The sequence below is a fragment of the Mobula birostris genome, chromosome 12 (genome assembly GCF_030028105.1).
Source record: "Mobula birostris isolate sMobBir1 chromosome 12, sMobBir1.hap1, whole genome shotgun sequence".
NCBI lineage: Eukaryota > Metazoa > Chordata > Chondrichthyes > Myliobatiformes > Myliobatidae > Mobula > Mobula birostris.
In genome coordinates, this window is record NC_092381.1 from 22,115,045 (window position 1) to 22,138,005 (window position 22,961).

A 22,961-nucleotide genomic window follows, 5' to 3' on the forward strand; every position below is an offset into this window, starting at 1 on the left:
TTATTTGTATGTGGGGGGAGAGGGTGTTGACCTTTTTCCTTGAACCGCTTCCAAGGTTTTCTTTCTTTTGTTTCTGCCTGGAGAAGATGAATCTCAAAGTTTTATACTGTACACATACTTTGATAATAAATGTACCTTGAACATCAGCGTAGAGTGATGAAATGATCTGATGGATAGCATGCAAAATAGTTTTCGCTGTACAATATTGTATCATACTGTAAAACTGTTTAACAGCTTTCACGTGTGACAAAAACAAATCAATTTACTATTTACCAAATAAGACTGTTTTATTTTAGTTAAGGATGATGCTATACCAAATCGCAAAAAAGAAATTTCATCTGGAAATTTTTTTTTGAGTGAAACACATTTATTCATTTCCTATATATGCTTGATGGAACACAAAAATCAGGATTAAGAGCTCGCCAAGGATTTGTCATTAAATTTTTTGGTATTCAGTTCTGACAGGGAGCTCAGTATTTTACAAGGTTATGCACTGTACAAACTTAGTACATAATTTTGCACCAAGAGTGAACAAATGAATCCTTGTTAAAGATGTAATACTTTTAAAAGAATGTAGGTATTAAATCCATACCAGTGGCATATTTAACCAGTGCTGAAAATTCAAAATGATCAAACCAAATAAGGATTTGGAAAATGTGCTGTCAGCACACTAAGTCCACTAATCCAAATTATTTGTTTCAAATTGATAGTGGATAAAAACACTTCCAATTTTTTTGTTGAAAATTGATTAAAAATTATGATTTTTAGGCAAAATAAAAGGAGACCAAGTCAATTTAATATGAATAAATAATATCAGTCAGAACAAAACGGCAGTGTAGTCCCATTAGTAATTTCAATATAGGGTTGAATTAATTTCTGATACTAGTCAGCCACATAACAAGCAAAAATCAGGAGAAGCCATCAGTAAAATTCAGTAAAATGTTTTCTCCTTACTTGTTCATGTACAACATGATGCATGGTTAGAAGAATTCAAAGATGAGTAAAAAGCAAGGGTTTCCAACCTTTCTTATGTCATGGACCAATACCATTAAGCAAGGAATCCCTGGACCCTAGGTTGGGAACCCTTGATAAAAAAGTGACGCAAAAAATGACGTTGGAATGATAACTCTGATAAGTAGTATCATGATATTGTGTTTGAAGCTAGACTTGTGCCCATAATTTACTCTGTGCAGGATGAAAGCAGAGATTTGCAGAAAAATTATCATGAATCCCCAGTTTATCCAATGCATCTTTGCTTTCAATATCAAGCAAGCCATCTAGAAATAATGTCAGATTAATGAGAGCCAAACCTGCAATTCAACCTTTCATGTCTTGAGTACCCGCTGCCCCCACTCCCTTTCCCCGAAAATCAACAAACAGTTAGAAATAAAGGCTCTCAGTAGACCTGCCAAACATTGAGCTGTCAAATATGGAATCTGCATTTACAAACCCCAAAGTATCATCCTTTTTTCCTGGACAGATTGGAGAAGTGTTATCTATATAGCATGTCCTATTTCCCTCCATACATTTCAAAAGAATAGCAGATTGTTTCCATCATACAATTACTGAATCCTCAGTCACATAGCCTTCTGTGCTAGGTGTTAATGTGTCATTGAGCCAAGGACTGTTAGTAAAGAAGCCAGACTATTTCATTGGACGACCATCCTTGATCAGAGAAGTAAGTGAAACACCTTCATAAATTAACATTTACTTGAAATAACACAGCAATTTAGGTTTTTTTTTAAAATAAAAAATCTTTAAAACTCAATTTAATAGCACTCACCTTCTCCAATGTTTCAATGCGTTGTTTCAGCAATCGATTTTCTGTGCGTAACCTCTACAATCAGGAAGAAATTCCACATAACTTTTCTTTTTTTAAAATATAAATCAATCACGTTGAAGAGCTCAAGATTAAAGTAGTCGCCGAAAGGGTACCATCTCTATTTTTAAACCTATTGTTGTTCTTTTATCTGTTTGAAAATGCAATAGCTTTTGATTAAGGAGTTAATTAGGCTTTCAGCAACATCTACAAGGGAAATACTTACAAAAGGCTGCAAGAGAAAGCCTAATCTCAGTACTGGGAACATTAATGGAGGGGATTCTGAGGGCATTTTGAAAGGCAAAGACTGATTATGGACAGCATGGGTTTGTGCATGGAAAACAATGTTCCACAAATCTGACTGAATCCATTGAAGAGGTGACCAAGAGCATACAGAGGGCAGGTGGCAGACAACTACATGGACCCAAGTTGAACCAGTCAATTAGATATAAAATTGGTTTGGTAGTAGGAGGGAGAGAGTAGAAGAAGAAATTTTATTTCAAATTGGAGAACCGTGACCAGTGGTGGGCGACATCAATCAGTGTTGTGTTCCCCATTGCTTATCATGTATATGAAAGCAGGTGGCATGATTAGCAAGTTCATTCATTCATTACATGCCGTTTAAGATAAAGGCGATCATGGTCTTTTCATGACCATGATTAGTCTTTGCAATTTGCTCTACAGAAGTGGTTTGCCATTGCCTTCTTCTTAGCAGTGTCTTTACAAGACGGGTGACTCCAGCCATGACCAACTCTTCAGAGATGGTCTGCCTGGTATCAGTGGTCCCATAACCAGGAATTGAGATATGCACCAGCTGCTCATATGACCATCCACCACCTGCTCCCATGGCTTCACATGACCCTGACTGGGGGCTAAGCAGGTGCTACCCAGGAAAGGAGCGCCTCACACCTCCTTTGGTAGAAATGCATCTTCACCTCACCACCCTATGAAGATGACACCAAAACTGTTGGTAGAGTGGACACTGAAGATGGTAATTGACAATAAACCGGACTGGTCAAAGAACACTAAGGCTGTCTACAAGAAGGATCAGAGCCGTCTCTATTTCCTGAGGAGACTGAGGTTCTTTAACATCTGCCGGACAATGCTGAGGATGTTCTACGCGTCTGTGGTGGCCTGTGCTATCATGTTTGCTGTTGTGTGCTGGGGCAGCAGGCTGAGGGTAGCAGACGCCAACAGAATCAACAAACTTATTCGTAAGGCCAGTGATGTTGTGGGGATGGAACTGGACTCTCTCATGGTGGTGTCTGAAAAGAGGATGCTGTCTAAGTTGCATGCCATCTTGGTCAATGTCTCCCATCCACTACATAATGTACTGGGTGGGCACAGGAGTACATTCAGCCAGAGACTCATTCCTCCAAGATGCAGCACAGAGCATCATAGGAAGTCATTCCTGCCTGTGGCCATCAAACTTTACAACTCCTCCCTTGGAGGGTCAGACACCCTGTGCAGATAGGCTGGTCCTGGATTTATTTCATAATTTACCGGCATAATTTACATATTACTATTTAACTATTTATGGTTCTATTACTATTTATTATTTATGGTGCAACTGTAACAAAAACCAATTTCCCTCTGGGATCAATAAAGTATGACTATGACAAATCTGAGATTACAACGGGCTCTTGGTTAAATGGAAAAGTGGTTAGAAGAATGACAGATGAAATTTAACTCAAACAAATGCTAGCTGATGTATTTTGCAAAGTTAAACCAGGCCAGGACAGGTACAAGGCCTTGAGGAGCAGTGCAGAATAGAGAGCCCACAGGGCACAAACACAAGGTTCCCTGAAAGTATCAGCACAGGAAGACAGAGCGGTAAAGGCATCATGTGGTTTCTTTCAGCCATTGGTCAGGATATCAAGTACAGTAGTTAGGAAATCAAGGTGCAGCTGTACGTGGAATTGTGAGACTATTTAATAATTACTTTATCACTTACCTTAATTTCTACTTGTTCTTCCATCTCTTTATTTTTTATGGTAGTGTATTCCTTTTCCAACCTGACAATAAGTAGAGTCATGTGTGTGTGATATATTTATTGTATACCATCTTAAACAAGTCAAAGAAGCCATATTATTCAAAGAAGAAATTCATTTAATATAGTAGCATTCAATTAATTCCTTTAATATAGTACAAAGAACATTTAATTTAATGGTAATATTCATAACAACAAAGTAAGCCTTGAAGGCATAAAGTGGTAAACTTGACTAATTATCCGTTTTTGTACAGTTTTTTTATGTACTTCGGCAAGTAGATGTAGTGATATATAATGATAGTTCTGAATGATTGCCCAATTTGTAACAACAGGATTGACGTGCATTTTTAAATGAAATAGAACTGCATCCATTACTTACTTCTTCATTTTCTTTGCATTGTATTTAATTTGATAAGCTGCTTGGATCAACTTGTCAGGACCACTGTCAAACTGATGTGGAATGATCTTTTGAAAATGCTGGCAAAAAAATATACAGATCCAGTAAATGCTTTGAAACTGTTTCAAGAAATACGCAAGTTACACTTTTTTGTAAGACCAGAGAAAAGTAAACATCTTCCATACCTGTAACATTCCCTCCATGTCAAGCTGCATCAATTCTGCCTGATTAGACTGTAGTATAGCCAAGCCAACACGAAAAACTATTTCTAGACCCTAAAAAAAGGCAAAATCTTAACAATGATGAATGACCAGAAACACTTTTTTAATCTTTCAGCATACTACTGTAGTAAATAGTAGAAAATAATGTGAAAAAAATGAAGTTAATAGAGTTTACATTACATTCCTTAAATTATATTTAGTGTGCAATCACTTACCTCTGACATGAAAATATCAAATAATCTTGTAGCAACTGGTAATGGAAATGTAGTCAGAAAGATGGTTAGGAACCAGGAGGAAGAGTACATGGACGTGTGAAAACTCTGGGATTGAAAGTGCACATAAAGTTCTGGTAGCTGTTCCTGTCTCGAAAAAACAAGGCAATTAACAGAATATGAAGTAGCATGGAGAATTACACAAAGAAGTATCTAGCAGCAAAAGAACTTTGCTCTAACTTTTTCTGGTGGATTAGCAGTTTGGGACTACTTCTATTTTGATGCTACTGCGACAACACTCTGTAAAAGTATTAAGTAAATGTAGCTCATAAGAAAATCACTACACCCTTAAGGAATTTACATGGGACATTAGTGCAAATTTAATCACGAATAATTCCCACACTTTCCAATTTGATAGAAATATGTTTTTGAAAAATCATCTCTTGACAAGAGGTGAGCTATTAATACAACTAAAAAAGATTAAAGGACTATTTCCTTATTCTATTAATTTATAGAGTTATTGCAAATCCTCAATTATACAAGGCATGGCAAACAAAAAATGAATGGGGAAACTAGTCTTAAATTTTGATAGATTCAAACAAATGAATTAAAACATCAAACATCCAATTTTAATGATGCATTAAAATTATTTTACAGCAACTTTTTCTCTATCCATTTATCCTCTTACCTGGATCATCCACTCAAACTGGTACATACAAAGGCCTAGCTCAGCCATACTAGGTTTGAATAGCTCTCGGAGTCTATAGTCTTGCATTAGCTTCACAAAAACACAAAATGCTTCTTCCTCTGGCATCTTCACAGGGAAAAAATAAATATGCACTAAGACTTGGAGGATTCAATGTCATTATTCAAATTTATTGGTTCAACAATATCTATCAGTAAGACATCACAACATTGATTGCAAGGGATCTAGTGTTCCAAGCACATGAAACACAAAGTTAGCTTGCAGATATAGCATGTAATTAGCAAAGCTACTGGAATTGTTGGATGTTATTACAAAAGATGTGGAGTATAAAATGAGGAGCTTTCTGATCTAAACTTGCAGGTTGCTGGTGCGCTCAGCTGGAATACTGCGGCAAAATATGTCAAGACCATAAGACACAGGAACAGAATTAGGCCACTCAGCCCATGGAGTCTCCTCCGCCATTCCAACTACTCCATTCTACCGCCTTCTCCCTGTAATCGTTGACACCCTGACTAACCAAGAACCTATCAACCTCTGCCTTAAATATACTCAACAACTTGGCCACCACAGCCTTCCTTGGCAATGAGTTGTACAGATTCACTATTTTCTGGCTTAAGAAATTTTTCCTCATCTCTGTCATAAATGGACATTTTTCTATTCTGATGCTGTGCCCTCTGGTCCGATACTTAACCACAATAGGAAGCAGCCTCTGTACATCCACTCTACCTAGGCCTTTCAATATTCGATAGGTTTCAATGAGATCCACCTCCCGCACCCCATTCTCCTAAACTCCAGCAAGTACAGGACCAGAGCCGAACACTCCTATGTTAACCTTTTTATTCCCGGAATCATTCTTGTGATCCTCCTCTGAATCATCTCTGATGCCAGCACATTTTTGCTTAGATGGGGGCACAAAACTGTTCCCAATACTCCACATGTAGTCTAACGAATGCCTTATAAAACCTCAGCATCACATCCTTACTCCAATCTTAATGCTATCATTGCATTTACCTTCCTTACCACTGACTCAACCTGCAACTTAACCATTAGGGAATCCTGTACAAGGACTTCCTAGTCCTTTTATATCTCTGAATTTTTTAATACTTTCTCCATATGTAGGAAATAATCTACACCTTTATTCCTGCTTCCAAAGTACATGACCATACACTTCCCTACACTATGTTCCATCTGCTACTTCTTTTCCCATTCTCCCAGTCTGTCCAAGTGCATATGCAGACTCTTTGCTTCCTCAACACTAACTGCCCCCCATTTATCTTTGTATCGTCTGCAAACTTGGCCATAAAGCCAACAATCCTGTCATCTAAGTCACTGACATATAACATGAAAAGCAGTCCAATACTGATGCCTGCAGAACACCTCTAGTCACCGCAGCCAACCAGGATATTCACTTTTATTCCGACTCTTCGCCTCCTGCCAGTCAGCCAAACTTCTATCCATGCTAGTATCTTTCCTGTAATACCAGGGGCTCTGTCAAAGGCTTTCTAAGAATCCAAGTAAACAACATCCACTGACTCTCCTTTGTCTATCCTGCCAGTTATTTCCTCAAAAAATTCCAAAGTTCAAAGGTCAAAGTAAATTTATTATCAAGGTACATTATGTCTCCATATACAACCCTGGGATTCATTTTCTTGTAGGCACACTCAGTACATCCATAAAATAATAACCATAACAGAATCAATGAAAGATAGCACCAATTTGGACGTGCAACCAGTGTGCAGAAGACAACAAACTATGCAAGTACAAAAAGGAAATAATAATAACAGTAATAATACCAGGGTGATGAATACAGGACTAAAGGTGTTATATTTGAATGCATACAGTATACAGATGATCTTGTAGCACTGTTAGAAACTGGCAGGTATGACGCTGTGTGCATCCAGTCAAGGAAGTAAGATCAGAGTTGGAAACTTAACATCTAAAGATACACATTGTATCAAAAGGACAAACAGGAGGTACAAGAGGTGGAGTGGTTCTGTTGGTAAGGAAAAGCAAAATCAAATTCTTACAAAGAGGTGACACAGGATCAGAAGATGTGAAATCTACTTGAGTAGAGTTAAAAAACTGCAAGGCTAAAAAGACCCTGATGGGAATTATATACAGGCCCATGAACAGTAGTTGAGATGTGGGATATAAATTTCAATGGAAAATAGAAAAGGCATGTAATAAGTGCAATGTTACGCTTGTCATGGAGAATTTCGATATGCAGGTAGATTGGGAAAATCAGGTTTGTGTGGATGCCAAGAGGGAGAAATTGCTTTTGAGAGCAACATGTGGTTGAGTCCACTAGGAGAAATGCAAAATCTGGATTTGGAGGTTTTGTACTGAAGTAGATTTGATTAAGGAGCTTAAGGTAAAGGAACACTGAGGATACTAATCATAAATGATAGAATTTACCCTCCAGTTTGAGAGGGAGAAGCTAAAAGTCAGATGCATTAGTATTACAGTGGAGTAAAGGGAATTAGTGAGGCATGAGAGAGGATCTCACCAAAGCTGATTGGAAGGGGACAAGGGAAAGGAATGACAGGTAGAACAACAATAACTGGAGTTTCTGGGGGCAATTCAGAAGGTGCAAGACTCTGAGGCTGAGGCAGTGTGGCTGACAAGGGAATTCAAAGACAACATAAAAACAAATGAGAGGACATATAATATAGCAAAAATTAGAGGGGAATTAGAGGATTGGGAAGCTTTTAAAATCCAACAGAAAGCAACAAAAAAATCATAAGGAGAGAAAAAATTAAATATGAAAGCTAGCCAATAATATCAAAGGGGATATCAAAAGAATTTTCAGATATATAGAGCAAAGGAAAGGAGAGAGTTTATATTGGACCGTGGAAAATGATGCTGAAGAAATAGTAATGGCGGGCAAAGAAATGGCAGACAAACAGAATAAGTATTTTGCATCAAACTTCACTGTGGATGACAATAGCAATATGTCGGAAGTTTGAGTGTGTTGGGGGCAGACGTGAGTGTAGTTGCTATTACTAAGGAGAAGGTGCTTGAGAAGCTGAAAGGTTTGTAATAATTTCAAATTATTATTAATTACTATGATTACATATTGCAGATTTAGACAGAGACGTAACATAAAAATGTTTACTCCTCATGTATGTGAAAGATGTAAGAAATAAAGTCAATTCAAATTCAGATCTGAAAGTAGATAAGTCACCTGGACCAGATGGACTACACCACAGGGTACCGAAGAGGTTGCTGAAGAGATTGTGTTGGCAATGGTAGTGATCTTTCAAGAATCAGTAGATTCTGAAATGGTTCCAGAGGAATGGAAAATTGCTAATGTTACTCCACTCTTTAAGAAGACAGGGAGGCAGAAGGGAAGAAACTACAGGTCAGTGACTCCAGTGATTGGGAAGCTGTTGGGAGTCCATTATAAGGGATGAGGTTTCAGAGTGGTTGAAGGTAATGACAAAGCAGATTAAAATCAACATGGTTTCCTTCAGCTGAAATCTCAACACTTACTGTTTGGTTATCCTTAGCCCTCACTCCAGTTCCCCTACCCCTGCCAACTCATTAAATCCTCCCCAACAGCTCCAACAAACCTGCCCTCAAGGAGATTAGACTCCCTCAAGTTCAGGTGACACCTGTTGTTTTGTGCAGGTCCTACCTTCCCCCATTAGAGATTCTAATGATCCAGAAATTTGAATCCCTGTCCCCTACACCACTTCTTTAGCTACGCATTCATCTGTACTATCATCCTATTCCTGTCCCGACTAGCACATCGTATTGGGAGCAATCCAGAGATTACCTTGGAGTCCTGCTCTTTAGCCTTTTCCTTAACTCCCTATACTCACTGCATAGGACCTCTTCGCCCTTTCTATGTTAAATGCAAGAGATTCTGCAGATGCTGGAAATTTTGAGCAACACTCACAGTTTGCTGGAGGAACTGAGCATGTCAGGGAGCATTTATGAAGGAATGCAGGGTCGTCATTTCAGGCTGAGATCCTTCATCAAGACTGAAGAGGAAAGAGGCAGAAATGAGGGGGAAGAGAGAAGGAGGTGGAGTACAAGCTGGACAGTGTTGGGTTGAGGGGAAAGATGGGCAGGTCAGGGAAGGGGTATAAGGTAAGAAGTTGTTATAGGATAGGTGGAAGAGGTGAAGGGCTGAAGAAGAAATGTAATCAGAAAATACAGTGGACCATGCAAGAAAGGAAAGTAGGGGAGCTTGTGGGGGAGGGGGTAAAGAACAGATGAGCAGGGGTAAGAGGGTAACCAGAATGAGAAATGGAAAAAGAAAGGAGGAGTAAAGGAGGGTGAAATTATCATGAAACAACAGCTGTAATGCTGTTGCATTGACAAGCATACCAGGACAAGAAATTCCACAAAGAATAGCTTTTTAAAATTAAATATAAAATACCTGCATAAGAAGAAGCCCAACTATGAAAGCACTCCCTTGGCAATAACCAACTTCACGATCTACAAGGGAATAGGCCTGCAAAGAATTATATTTAAAAGTTAACCATTAATATGTTTTGTAAAATAGCTGTTAAAAAAACACCATAAACATGAACCAATGACAGAATGATACATCCTGCGATGCACTCAGACGCATCATCAGTGATGTAACCTGGGGTCACAAGGTGTTTCAGGTCCTTCAACACCAGACACCCTCGCCTGGGTGACCCAGCCAGGGTTGATTTGTGTCGGAGTAGCATTCTGCCTCTATGGTGTTCCTGATGGCTTTCCTCTTCTGGGCTCTTGAGATGCCTATCCAGCTGTAAGGTTGGCAGAGGGATTGACCCATCAAACCCTCTGCAGCCCTCCTCTCAGTGTGCCCACCACCCCTTGCTGTAGCACTCCTCCACCAAGACTTTTTCTTTTCATGGGCCTCCTCCATCTGGTCTTCCCAGGGAATGGTCAGCTCCAACATGACCACCTGTCTGAATGACTCTGACAGTGGCCCTATGTCTGACCTGAGCATTGTCAAGGAGCTGTGCTCAGGGAATCCGAGCTGTTTCCTGAGGCCAGCTCTCAAATGCCAGTCCTTTGCCGTTCCTAGTAGGTGGCATGCTCTCTGCATTGATAAAAACAATGGATGATGGCTGTGCACAAGGTGTCAGCCACTATCTTCAGCACCTGGTCGTGGCGTCAACAATAACACCCCTCCTCCAGGGCTTTCGGGCAGCATCTGAGGATATGCTCCAACGTTCCCTGCCCTTGGTACAGGGAACATGCTGGTGTTTCAGACTTGCCCCAGCAGTACAGGTTCCCTGGGCTTGGCAAGACATCAAAGACTGACTGGATCAGGAACTTGATGCGGTGGGGTTCAGCTAACCAAATTTCCCCCATGAGATGCTGTGCTCTGTTACCTGGTCCCATCTTGTCCACACGTCTTGTTGCTGCCTGCCAGCAATCTTGCTGGCACATAGCTCTTCCACAGCAGTTCGCATCCCCTGCTGGATCAACTGGTGTCTTGCTCTTCCTTGCACCTTATCAGAGTGGACTGTTGGAAAGCAACCCAAGCCGGCTCGTCCTGATGCCACTGAGCCCACCAACACACCAAGGCGCAGCAATGCTTCAGCTTGTTCAACTGAATCCTGCACCCTCCACCTCCTACCCGTCCTCACCTCAATGCCAGCATGTGAGACCTTCGTGTTACTGGACTCTCCATATTGCAGCTCTTCTCTTGCGCAGGCAACCATGAACCCATTGGTCACACTGCTAATAGGGAGTTTCAGTCGTTTTTCTTCCCGTACAAGGCAATGCTGAAGCCTAGGTGGACTCAGCCACCTCCATAGGTGCTGGCTGATATTTCTCTCAAAGGTCTCAACTGTTGACAGTGGGACATCACAGACAAGCAGAGGCCACAGGGAGAACGCTACACTGGTAAATCCAAGCCTTGAATTTATCCAGCAGCCCTGGCTTGTCCACAACAGTCAACCATTGCTGCAGCTCTTCCCTGGCTGCTTTGATGGATGCTGTGCCCTTCAGCGAGCTGTTAAACACTTTGCCTAGGCTCTTCACCGGCTTCTCTGATAGGCTTGGAATCTGGGAGCCCCCTAGGTTAAAGCAGAATTTGTCAACCACCTTTCCTCTCTTAAGTACTGATGATTTGGATTTCTTAGGATTGAAGCTCATCCTTGCCCAAGCAGTGAGCTTCTCCAGACCCTGCAGGATCCATCTGCATCCTGGCACTGGTGATGGTGTTAGTCAGGTAATCCATAAATGCTCTTATAGGAGGCTGACAGACACCAGACCTGGACAATGGGCTTCTGCATTCTACCTCTGCTGACTTGGCCAACACGTTCAACACCAAGGAGAAGATGATCACAGACACTGTACATCCTGCTATGATCCCTTTCTCAAGATGATGCCAATCAGATGTGACTGCCCAGAGGTGTCTCTTAGAGTGAAATTACTGTAGTAGTCCAGAATGAGTTCTCTGGTCCTAAATGGGACATGGTGGCACTCGAGGGCGACTGCAACCAGCCTGTGCAGTATGGAACCACATGCAATTGTGAGGTCCAGCCTGAGCTCAGAGATCTCCTTTGCCTTCCTGTGCTTCTCTGATCAACTGAGAGATCACTCCTGTGTGCTCTAAGCACCCTGAAACCCACGCTATCCTGCCCTTCTGCACTGAGATGTCAATGTAATGATTCTTCAGGAGGTACTCCATTAGACGTCAGGCAATGACACTGAAAAATATCTTCTCTTAAGTGCTGAGCAGTGAGATGACTTGAAGCTGGTTGATGATCTTGGAGTTTTGTTTGGCAATCCAGACACCGTCTGCAAATATCCATTGGTGGGACACTCTCCCTCTCCTTCAAATCACCCCAAGGATCCTCCACAGTCTGTACAGAAATTTGGGACACCACTTTTATATCTTGTATGGTACTCCACTTAGTCCAGGTGCTAAGCTTGCCCTAGCTGTTCTTACTATTTCTTGGACCTCTTTCAAGTTGGGCTCCTTGCTGTTGAACTCAGTGGTAGGTGCTGGTGGACTTAACAGATCCCTGCACGCTCCCAAGTCTTGCTTCTGGGTTGTATCTGCATAGTGTCCTAGAGATGCTGATCAATCTTCTCTTTTGGGCAAGATAGGTGTCCACTCCACTTTTGTCCAAGAAGCTTCTTAGTGAAGCTAAATGGATCAGCTATGAAGGTAGCCCTCTCCCTTCTGCATCGTCTGTGCCATTCTGCCCTGCAGAGGGCGAGTAGCTTCTCCCTCATGATGTTATGAAGCTCCTGCAGTGCCTCCTTCTCCTCCTCTGCTACCTCCTTGAACTGCCATTTAAGTGACCTCAGCTCCTGTCTCAACTGGCTGATCGTTGGCCCTATGGTTCATTGCATAGGATGCAATCGCCCGATGCTTCTCCATGCCACACCTCTCCACTGTGAACCTAATGATGATTGCTGGCATGAACTTGAGCCTTCTGTCTGCAGCCCTTCCTGAAGCATCAAGTATCTTGTCCAAGTCGTCATTAAACTAATGGCACTCATCCTCCTTGCATGCCGGAGGCCACTTCACCTGGCAATGCTCTGATGCTATGGTTAAGCATGGGGTTTTGGGTACACGGAGGTTCTGGGTACTGTGGGGTGACTCCGGACCTGACTCCTCCTGCACCTCCCCAGGGGTGATCCCTGTGCACTGTACCTGTTGTTCCTTGCTCAAACAGCTCATCTCGGCCTGGTGGATCCTCAGACCGTGCACATTCTTACGAACTCTGGGGCAGACAGATTCCCTGCTCGTAGTCAGTTGATTGTTAGCAAAGGTCTTCATCCATAGGTCCATCCGGTCAGAGTTCTCATTCTCCCTCCTCTCGGGCTCTCCTGGGGGCATACTTCGTTACAGCGTTCTGTAGCTCTGACAGGTTTTTCTTCACAGAAGCAGCAGCTCGGGTTGCTAGCCCTGACTGCCCCTGGTGCCATCTCTCTGAGCTGTCTGCTGTCTCTTCAGCTGCCGCCAGTTTTTCGTGGTAGAATATTTTGTTACTTTTCACTTAAAAAACAAGTGCAAAGGTGGTAAAGATATGATTAAACATTGCAGTTACTCACCTAGTGTGCTCTGACAGAACCTCACAAACTCTGACTTCTAGCATGGGAAATCCAATAACTTGTGTGGTGCCCTCCAAATTGCCTATCATATTGAATTGAAAATTACCAGTATTCCATTACCACGACTAGCTCTAAACTCTGGATTTCCCTCCCAAACAAGCTGGAGATTACTTTAACACAGTAGTTTGCAGTGGTTCAAAGTAGTGATTCAGCATTACCTTTTCAACAGCAGTTAGGTACGAAAATAAATGCAGGCTTTGTCAGTGATGCCCAAATCTCAAAAAAAAAACAAAAGTAGTGCTCACAAGACAGCTACATTTCTGATCATGAATCAGACAGAAATTCACTTCATTGGTTGAAGATTTCTATACAAAGAGAAAATTCAACTTTCCGGGACAAAAAATGAGCAACAGCAAAACAACTATCCATTTTACCGACTTTTCAACTTTTTTGACCACCAATTTGAGAAATAAAACAAGGGTATATAATTCAGGAGGTAGGGAAATTAACAGGTTTCCCTGATATTAACCTCAAAATAACTACCCTAAAGCTACAAGAGCTGTTTTTATTAAAATTTCAAAAATTTCAGAACAGGTGAATTTAGAAATCTGTCAACCTGCTCACTTTGACCTGGGCTGATCTTGGTATCAACCATATGGAGTTAGCCAAGCAAGTTGAAATTATTAAGATTTTAATCATACAAGTTAATAAGCAAAATGCAAAATAGACTTAATATAGAGTAAATATTCAAGAGTCTTTAAATTTTGCCAGATTCTTGAGGCTTGTTGATGAACCAGAGATGTCAATTATAGAGAACAAACAGAACTCACGATATTGCCACATTTTAATAAGGAACATATCACTCCCAATCGCCCTTTCACCTTTGAAAAGGGCCAAGTGAGTGTTGTCACTCAATAAAGTGACATGGTTCAATGACAGAGCTGATCACTGACTTCTGAAACAGTGGCGTATGGGGGTGGGTGGGTTCAGTGCACATAATCCTGTCTACATCAATAGTGACGAAGAAGAGAAAATCTGCAGATGCTGGAAATCCAAGCAGCACAAACAAAATGCTGGTGGAACTCAGCAGGTCAGGCACTTCCTCTGGCATTCCCCCGGCATTTTGTTTGTGTTACATCAACAGTGTTAAGGTTCAGTGGGCTGAGAACTTAAAGTTCCTAAGGGTGAATTTCACCAACAGGCTGTCCTAGTTCAACCATGTTGATGTCATGGCCAAGAAAGCTCAACAATGCTTCTACTTCCACAAAAGGCTAAAGAAATTTGGCACATCTCTGTCAACCCCTATCAATTGTTATATGAGATATCATCACAGAAAGTATTCTGTCTGGATGTATAACATCTTGGAATGGCTACTGCTCTGAGAGTGACTACAATATACTGCAGAGAGTTGCGAACACAGCTCAGTACACCATGGGAACCAGCCTCCCCTCTATTAACTCTGATTATGCTGGTTGCTTTACTGAGGCAGTGAGAAATATAGACAACAGCCACACCAGACTCTTCTCTTTCCCACTAGGTAGAAGATATAAACGCCTGAAGGCACATACCACGAATCTCAACTTCTATCCCACTATTACCAGTTTCCCGAATGTACTTCATATGATAAGATGGATTCTTGAGCTCACAATCTAACTCCTTAGGTAAAGGAGACTTTACCTAAAGTGGTTTTTACACTTCCTTTTGCATTGTTATTGTTTTATCTTATTCTACCTCAATACCGTAATGGTTTGATCAGGCTGCAAAACAAGCTTTTCACTGAACATGTGACAACAATGAACCAATAAACAAATCTAAAAATGTGTACAGGGTTACATGCATTCCAAGTTCATTCAGCCATAAGGATATCAGGCAAATTACATGGGGAGTTACATCATCATTTATGATGGGCATCAGTTGATAGTGCACAGGCACCAAGAATTTGGCATTAAGCTGATAATTGCACTGAGACCAACACAGAGGAAGCTTCATTTGCATCCAAGTGAATCTTGTCAAATTTGATACCAAAATAATTTCACCCACATATTTTCCAGATTATAAACTTGAAAATAAATAGGCTGCACATCTAAAGGGGAAAAAAAATCAAATGATAGATTTACCTTCATCACATTGAATAAAACTTCTTGTCCTAGACTGTCTTTTTCTTTAAAAAAATCATGTTCTGGGTACGTTCTTGCAATGTCTCTCCTTATAAGTTTTTCACATGGTGAAGTCATTTTCAAAAGCTCTGAATATTGATCTTTGATGGGCATATTTTGTGCATTGCATAGTAATTGCCACACAATAGCTCGGAAATGATGAGGAATCCCTTTTCGAACAAGTTCCTGAAATGTACAGAAATAGTGTCAAAACATGTGTTTGTTTCAACTGCAAACCACTGTCCCCTTATATTAACAGGTGTTACTGATCACTAATATAAATGCATGACTTGTCAACAAGTCCACCAATACTATAAACACGTGAGATTTTGCAGCTGCTGGAAATCCAGGGTAATATACATAAAATGCTAGAACTCAGCAAGTCAGGACTAATGTGTTCCTCTCCATAGATGCTGCCTGACCTGTTGAGTTCCTTCAGCAATTCGTGTGTGATCAGTATAAGTATCTTTGACGTCTAAAACCCACCACTGATGTTTGCAGCTTCCAGGATAACTCAGTTGTACATTAAAAGATTAAATTCTTCACCAAGATGTAAAGATAATGACAAAGGCAGGATTTCATTTTGCTGCAGATAAGTAGCAAAAGGCACATCCAAATAGGATGGGCATCTATTATGGTTACATCAATAACACTGGTGGCAATTTGCAGTTAAGACACCTGTTGAGGTTAGCACAGAACTATGATTTGCAAATACTTCTAGAAACACTCCCTGATGAGGCAAATCACTTATATCCATACAACCATATAACAACTACAGCACGCAAACAGGCCATCTCGGCCCTTCTAGTCCATGCCAAACTCTTAGTCTCACCTAGTCCCACTGACCTGCACTCAGCCCATAACCCACCATTCCTTTCCTGTCCATATAGCTATCCAATTTAACTTTAAATGACAACATCGAACCTGCCTCAACCACTTCTGCTGGAAGTTCGTTCCACACAGCCACCACTCTCTGAGTAAAGAAGTTCCCCCTCATGTTACCCCTAAACTTTTGCCCTTTAACTCTCAACTCATGTCCTCTTGTTTGAATCTCCCCCACTCTCAATGGAAAAAGCCTATCCACATCAACTCTATCTATCCTCCTCATAATTTTAAATACCTCTATCAAGTCCCCCCCTCAACCTTCTACGCTCCAAAGAATAAAGACCTAACTTGTTCAACCTTTCTCTGTAACTTAGGTGATGAAACCCAGGTAACATTCTAGTAACTCTTCTCTGTACTTTCTCTATTTTGTTGACATCTTTCCTATAATTCAGTGACCAGGACTGTACACAATACTCCAAATTTGGCCTTTGTACAATTTCAACATTACATCCCAACTCCTATACTCAATGCTTTGATTTATAAAGGCCAGCATAACAAAAGCTTTCTTCACCACCCTATCCACATGAGATTCCACCTTCAGGGAACTATGCACCATTATTCCTAGATCCCTCTGTTCTACTGTATTCTTCAATGCCCTACCATTTACCATGTATGTCCTATTTTGATTAGTCCTACCAAAATGTAGCACCTCACATTTATCAGCATTACACTCCATCTGCCATCTTTCAGCCCACTCTTCTAACTGGCCTAAATCTCTCTGCAAGCTTTGAAAACCTACTTCATTATCCACAACTCTATCTATCTTAGTATCACCTGCATACTTACTAATCCAATTTAGCACCCCATCATCCAGATCATTAATGTATATCACAAACAACAATGGACCCAGTACAGATCCCTGAGGCACACCACTAGTCACTGGCCTCCAACCTGACAAACAGTTATTCACCACTACTCTCTGGTGTCTCCCATCCAGCCACAGCTGAATCCATTTCACTACTTCAATAATAATATCTAACGATTATACCTAACTTAATGCAAGAAACCATGTTTCACTTATCAAGGCCTAAATGCTTAACTTTTTAAAAATTTATCCCAAAGTAAATGGTCCTTTCAATCATATAATGCAGTCACTAGGCAAGGATGGCAAAGTTTCACTTTGACAAGTTCTTGCACAGTCTTGCAAAATTAGAATCATAAGTTCCCCTCCAAACTAAAATTACATGGACTGCATGGTAACATAGCAGTTAGAATAATGCTTCACAGCACCAAAGACTCAGGTTCAATTACCACCTCTGTCTATAAGAAGTTTGCATGTTCTCCATGTGGGTTTCCTCCGGGTGCTCCAGATTCCTCCCACATTCCAAAGGAGAACAGGTTAGGGTTAGTAAGTTGTGGCAAGCTACGTTGGCCCCTGAAGCAAGGTGACACTTGGGAGCTGGCCACAGTCCATTCTCAGACTGTGATGCGTCGTTTTACGTCAACAACCATTTCACTGTATGCTTTGATGCCAAATAAAGCCAACCTTAATCTTTCTTGAAATTTTTATGAATATAATGGAATCACCTGTGAAACAAGTTAGAGTGCATTATAGTGCCCATTGTTATATAGCACATAAGTCAGTTCTCCAAATAGTTAAGGTAACAAAAAGATGCATGTGCATATCAGCAGTGAGTCTTGTCCAACCTGCTGCACACCCACCCCACCCATCATGAAGTGAATGAAGAATATGCACAGATGTGTATGATATGAGCATTTAATTTGTCCCTCCTCAAGTAGTCTAAACTCCTGTGAACTCCTTTATCACCATATTTGAATATGCTGACACACAGATCACGAGGACCCCTGTGTGGCAGCATATTCAAATATGGTGATGAGGGCTGTGGCTTGAGGCCTGGTTATGTTCCAGCCAGCAAGCAGCTCAGGGAACATTTTTCCCCCAAGACAAGCAAGAAAATGCAAGCATGATATACATGTGGTTTTTAGGGACTTCATTACCCCAATGTTGTCTGAAATAATATTAGAGTAACAGGAAAAGAAAGAGAATATTTTGAAATGTACTTAGGAGAATTTGCTTAATCATTCACTTCAGACCATAAGGAAGTGTTGTTGGATCAAGGAAGAGGATGCTGAAAAATTCTGAGTAGCAAGGGGAAGTAGAGCACAACTTCAAAAGTCTACCATCCCTTTGTTTGGGCTTCACAATGATCCAGCACCTGGTCCAATGGAACTCCATTTCCCCACACTCCCGTTAAACTTATCTACCCACTGGAAATTTTACTACCTCATAAACCTTAACAAAAGTCAAACTAAAGGTGTTTAATATATAGGCCAAGGTCCATTTTTAGAGACGCCCTTAAGTGAATCTTGTCCCCAAGTCAGAAAATATACAAAATCACTCATGGTAACCATGTCTTCACAGCATTGAAATGAATGGCTTCAAAAGCACACAGGAGAAAGGGAAAAGTTATTAAAAGTGGAGAGAAGAAACTAGTTCTACCATTCACAGGAATGAGGACGTGCATATATTTCACACTTTTGAATTCAATTATACTATGGGAACTCATTCAGAGTATCCAGAAGTTAGGTGCTCATAATCTGGGGAAGGCCTGTTTAAATACTGTAATATCAAATAGTGCAGAAAATCTGTCAGTCCAACACCAAAGTCTATCTGGTACCAGTTTAACAATGTTTTACTGCAGTGGTGATAGCTGGTGAGGAGAAGGCTCGCGGAGGTGCTAGCAAAACGTCTGGCTACATTTAAAGTAAACAACTCACTTGGTCTGAATGGGATGAGAGGGTGGAGTTACAAAAGTGTTTACTATCATCATTTAATCCTCTATACATGAATGTCACCTTTCAGAATGTTGCCTAGATCAGAGGACCTTTGTCATGGTGAGAGATTGGATAGGCCAGACTGACTTTCCATGGAGCAAATGAAACTGAAGGGTGACCTGATGGAGTTATATAAAATTATGGAAGTATGAGGGGTGTAGAAATGGTAAATGCAAGCAGACATTTTTCCACTGAGATTGGGTGAGATGAGAACTAGAGGTCACAAGTTAAGGGTGAAAGGTGTAACTTCTGCACAGTGAGGATGGTGCAAGTGTTGAGCAAGCTGCCAGTGGAAATGGTGCATGTGAGTTTGGTTGCAACATTTAAGAGAACTTTAGATAAGCACATGAATGGGAGGGGTATGGATGGCTATGATCCAGGTACAAGCCAATGGGATGAAGTTCAGCATGGACTAGATGGTTGAAGGGCTTGTTTCTGTGTAGCAGTGCTCGATGACTTCATAAGGCAGCGGTCCCCAACTACTGGGCCACAAAGCATGTGCTACCGGGCCGCGAGGAAACGATACGAGTCAGCTGCACCTTTCCTCATTCCCTGTCACACACTGTTGAACTTGAACATAGGGTTGCCAACTGTCCCTCATTTGCCGGGACATCCCGAATATTAGGCTAAATTGCTTTGTCCCATACAGGACCGCCCTTGTCCCGTACTTCCCTGCTAAGGTACAGCGTTCCTATGAAACCTTTCGTACCGAAATGGCGTAAAGTGAAGAAGCAATTACCATTAATTTATATGGGAAAAATTTTTGAGCGTTCCCAGACCCAAAATATAACCTACCAAATCATTCCAAATAACACATAAAACCTAAAATAACACTAACATATATATAGTAAAAGCAGGAATGATATGATAAATACACAGCCTATATTAAATAAAAATAATGTATGTATAGTACAGTTGGGAAGATTAAGCCAAAACCGATTTGTGGGAAAAAAAAATCGGCACATACACGCATACACAAGTCACAGGTGCCCGTGCAAGGCTTCATGGTCATGGTAGTCTTTCTCAGGGTAAACACTGCCCTGTATTTGACTGCTACTTTTGTCCCTTATTTGGGAGTGAGAAAGTTGGCAACCCTAATTATAAAAGGCATGTTGAGGTGAGTTTAACCCTAACTGAACACCCCCCCACCGCCCCAGTCGGCCGGTCTGCAAGAATATTGTCCGTATTAAACTGGTCCGCGGTGCATAAGGTATATAGTCAGAATCTTTTTCCTATGGTAATTATTTCAAAAACAAGGGAACCCATGTTTAACTTGAGAGGAAAGAGTTTTAAAGAAGATCGGAAGGAAAAGCTCTGTTTTAAATATAATGGTTAAGATCTTGAACATAGCAGTAGAGGAGGTGGCAGAATCAGATACAATCACCACTTTTAAGCATTTAGACAGGTATTTAGAAGATAAAGGGGCAGAAGGGTACACCTTAATATAGGACCACTGTAGATGGACAAAGAACTTAGCACCAATGCGGTGGGCCAAAAGGCCTGCTTCCATGCTGTGCAACTCTCTGACTCTAAAGGGAAAGGACAGAGGACTGAAAATGGCAACAGTTGTTCAAAACATTTGTTTAAAAAAGTTTGAATAGACATGTCTAACTCATCAGATTTGACTTTAGCAACACTATTCAGGAGAAATATAGACATTTGAAGAGGTGTCTAAATTAATAATGGAAAGCCAGCCCAGATGTGTTAAAGGCAAATTGTGTTTGAGAACCCATATGAAATCTTTCAGTATGAGAAAGAAAGGATGAATAAAGAGAATCTTGTCTTTTCAGAAAATATTTGACATAATCCCAGACACTAGGCTGGTTAGCAAAAGTGTCCCCTGGAATAAAGTATTAGTGGCAGCATGGATCATGAATGGGCTTGAGCAGGAAAACAAAACAGAGTCATATAGTAACTCGATCAGAATCAGATTTATCATCATGTCATAAAATTGTTGTTTTACAGCATCAGTACAGAGCGAGACATAAAAATCCCTGTAAGTTATACTAAAAAAAAAGTGCAAAAGAGAATTTTTGGCATTTCTCACGTCATGGTCCCGAGGGGACACTGGATTGGGGAGGGGGAGAGAGGGGGAGGGAGGAGGAGGGAGGGGGAGGGAGGGGGAGGGAGGGGGAGGGAGGGGGAGGGGGGAGGGGGGGAGGGGGGGAGGGAGGGGGAGGGGGGGAGGGAGGGGGAGGGGGGGAGGGAGGGGGAGGGGGGAGGGGGGGAGGGGGGGAGGGGGGAGAGGGGGGAGGGGGGGATGAAAAGCAAGTGGGGGCAGTCGGCACATTGCACACCACAGTCCCAAAGTGACGTTGGATGGTGCGTAATTAGGCACGGCAAGAATCAATAAAAAGAATGTTAGGTTTTAGCTGAGCAGCCATTGCTGGAGCGGGGAGTTGAGGCTATGGTGCATTGAGACTTGGGTGAAGACAGGCACAGGCTGTAGGTAGATTTTTTCTCGTTAGTTATTCTTTCTTTATTCTTATTGCACATTTAGAGCAGTGGGGATGTCAGGATACTAGCATACTTCTCTTACAGGATGTGGGAAAGCAGGAAGACTTCTGGGTCCCTGATGACAATATCTGCAAGAAGCACATCCAGCTGCAGCTTCTGGCTCCAACATACAAGGAGTTCAAAGTTGGAACTGGATGAACACCAGATCATTTGGGAAGTTGAGGGGTTGATTGACAGAACATACAGGGAGGTAGCTATGCCCAAGGTGCAGGACAAAGGGCTTGTTTCCATGTTGTACAGCTCTATGACTCTAAAGGTGTCCATCAGGTGGGGGGAAAGGGCCAGTGCAGAGTACCCCTGTGGTCATTCCCCTCAACAATAGGTTTGGATCCTGTTGGGGGGAGGAGGAGGGGGAGAGATAATCTATCAGAGGAAAACCACAGTGGTCAGATCTCTGGCACTGAGTCTGGTTCTATGGTTCAAAAAGGAAGTGGGGAGGAGGGAGGAGGGAAGAAATAAGAGGCAGGGATGATAGAGGATTTGTTGTTAAGGGGAAAACAAAGGAAGTTCTGTGGATAAGAACAAGATTCCCGGATGGTATGTTGCCTCCTGGGTGCCAGGGTCAGCGACATCTCAGATCGAGTCCACAGCACTCTACTGTGCGAGGGAGAGCAGCCAGAAGTCATGGTCCATGGTGATACCAATGACATGGGTAGGAGAGATGATGAGATCCTGCAAAGTGAGTTTAGGGAGTCAGTTGCTAAGTTAAGGACAGGACCTCCAGGGTTGTGCTCTCGGGACTGCTACCCATGCCATGTGCTAGTGTTGCCTAAAATGTAACTAAGTAGTTGGTGTAGCAGAGAGGACTTCAGATTTTTAGATCTTTGGACTCTCTTACAGGGAAGGTGGGACCTGTACAGAAGGGATGTTTTGCACCAGAACTGGAGGGGGATAATATTCTAGTGGGAAGGATTGTTAGTGCCGCATGGGGGGTTAAACTAGAGTTGCATGGGAATAGGAACCAGAATGCCAGACAGATAATGGAGTAGTTGTGGAGAAAGATGTTGTTAAACCTACATACAAGGTCAGGAACTGAAAGGTGATGGGACTAGTGATCTGAGCTGCGTATATTTCAATATATACTGTGGAAAAGGCAGGTGAGCTTCGGGCATGGATCAGCATGTGCAATTATGACAATGTAGCTGTGAGTGAGACTTAGTTGCAGGAGGAGCAGGATGGTAGCTCAGTATTCAGGGGTTGTGTTGTTTTAGGTGTGATAGAATGGGAGGGATTAAAGGGG

General features: G+C 41.6%; 1 protein-coding gene across 6 annotated transcripts in view; it reads right to left on the reverse strand.

The window, feature by feature from the left end:
- The window catches only part of LOC140205777 (ecotropic viral integration site 5 protein homolog), a 276,394-nt gene that overhangs the window by 154,625 nt on the left and 98,808 nt on the right, over positions 1-22,961 (reverse strand). For all 6 annotated transcript variants that reach the window (XM_072273435.1, XM_072273433.1, XM_072273434.1 and 3 more), the window contains 8 exons: positions 15,485-15,709; positions 9,733-9,807; positions 5,328-5,453; positions 4,643-4,786; positions 4,392-4,481; positions 4,189-4,286; positions 3,774-3,834; positions 1,784-1,837 (listed from right to left, as the gene is read on the reverse strand). In XM_072273435.1, coding sequence (XP_072129536.1) covers positions 1,784-1,837; positions 3,774-3,834; positions 4,189-4,286; positions 4,392-4,481; positions 4,643-4,786; positions 5,328-5,453; positions 9,733-9,807; positions 15,485-15,709 — 873 coding nt within the window. The remainder of the gene's footprint in view (positions 1-1,783; positions 1,838-3,773; positions 3,835-4,188; positions 4,287-4,391; positions 4,482-4,642; positions 4,787-5,327; positions 5,454-9,732; positions 9,808-15,484; positions 15,710-22,961) is intronic.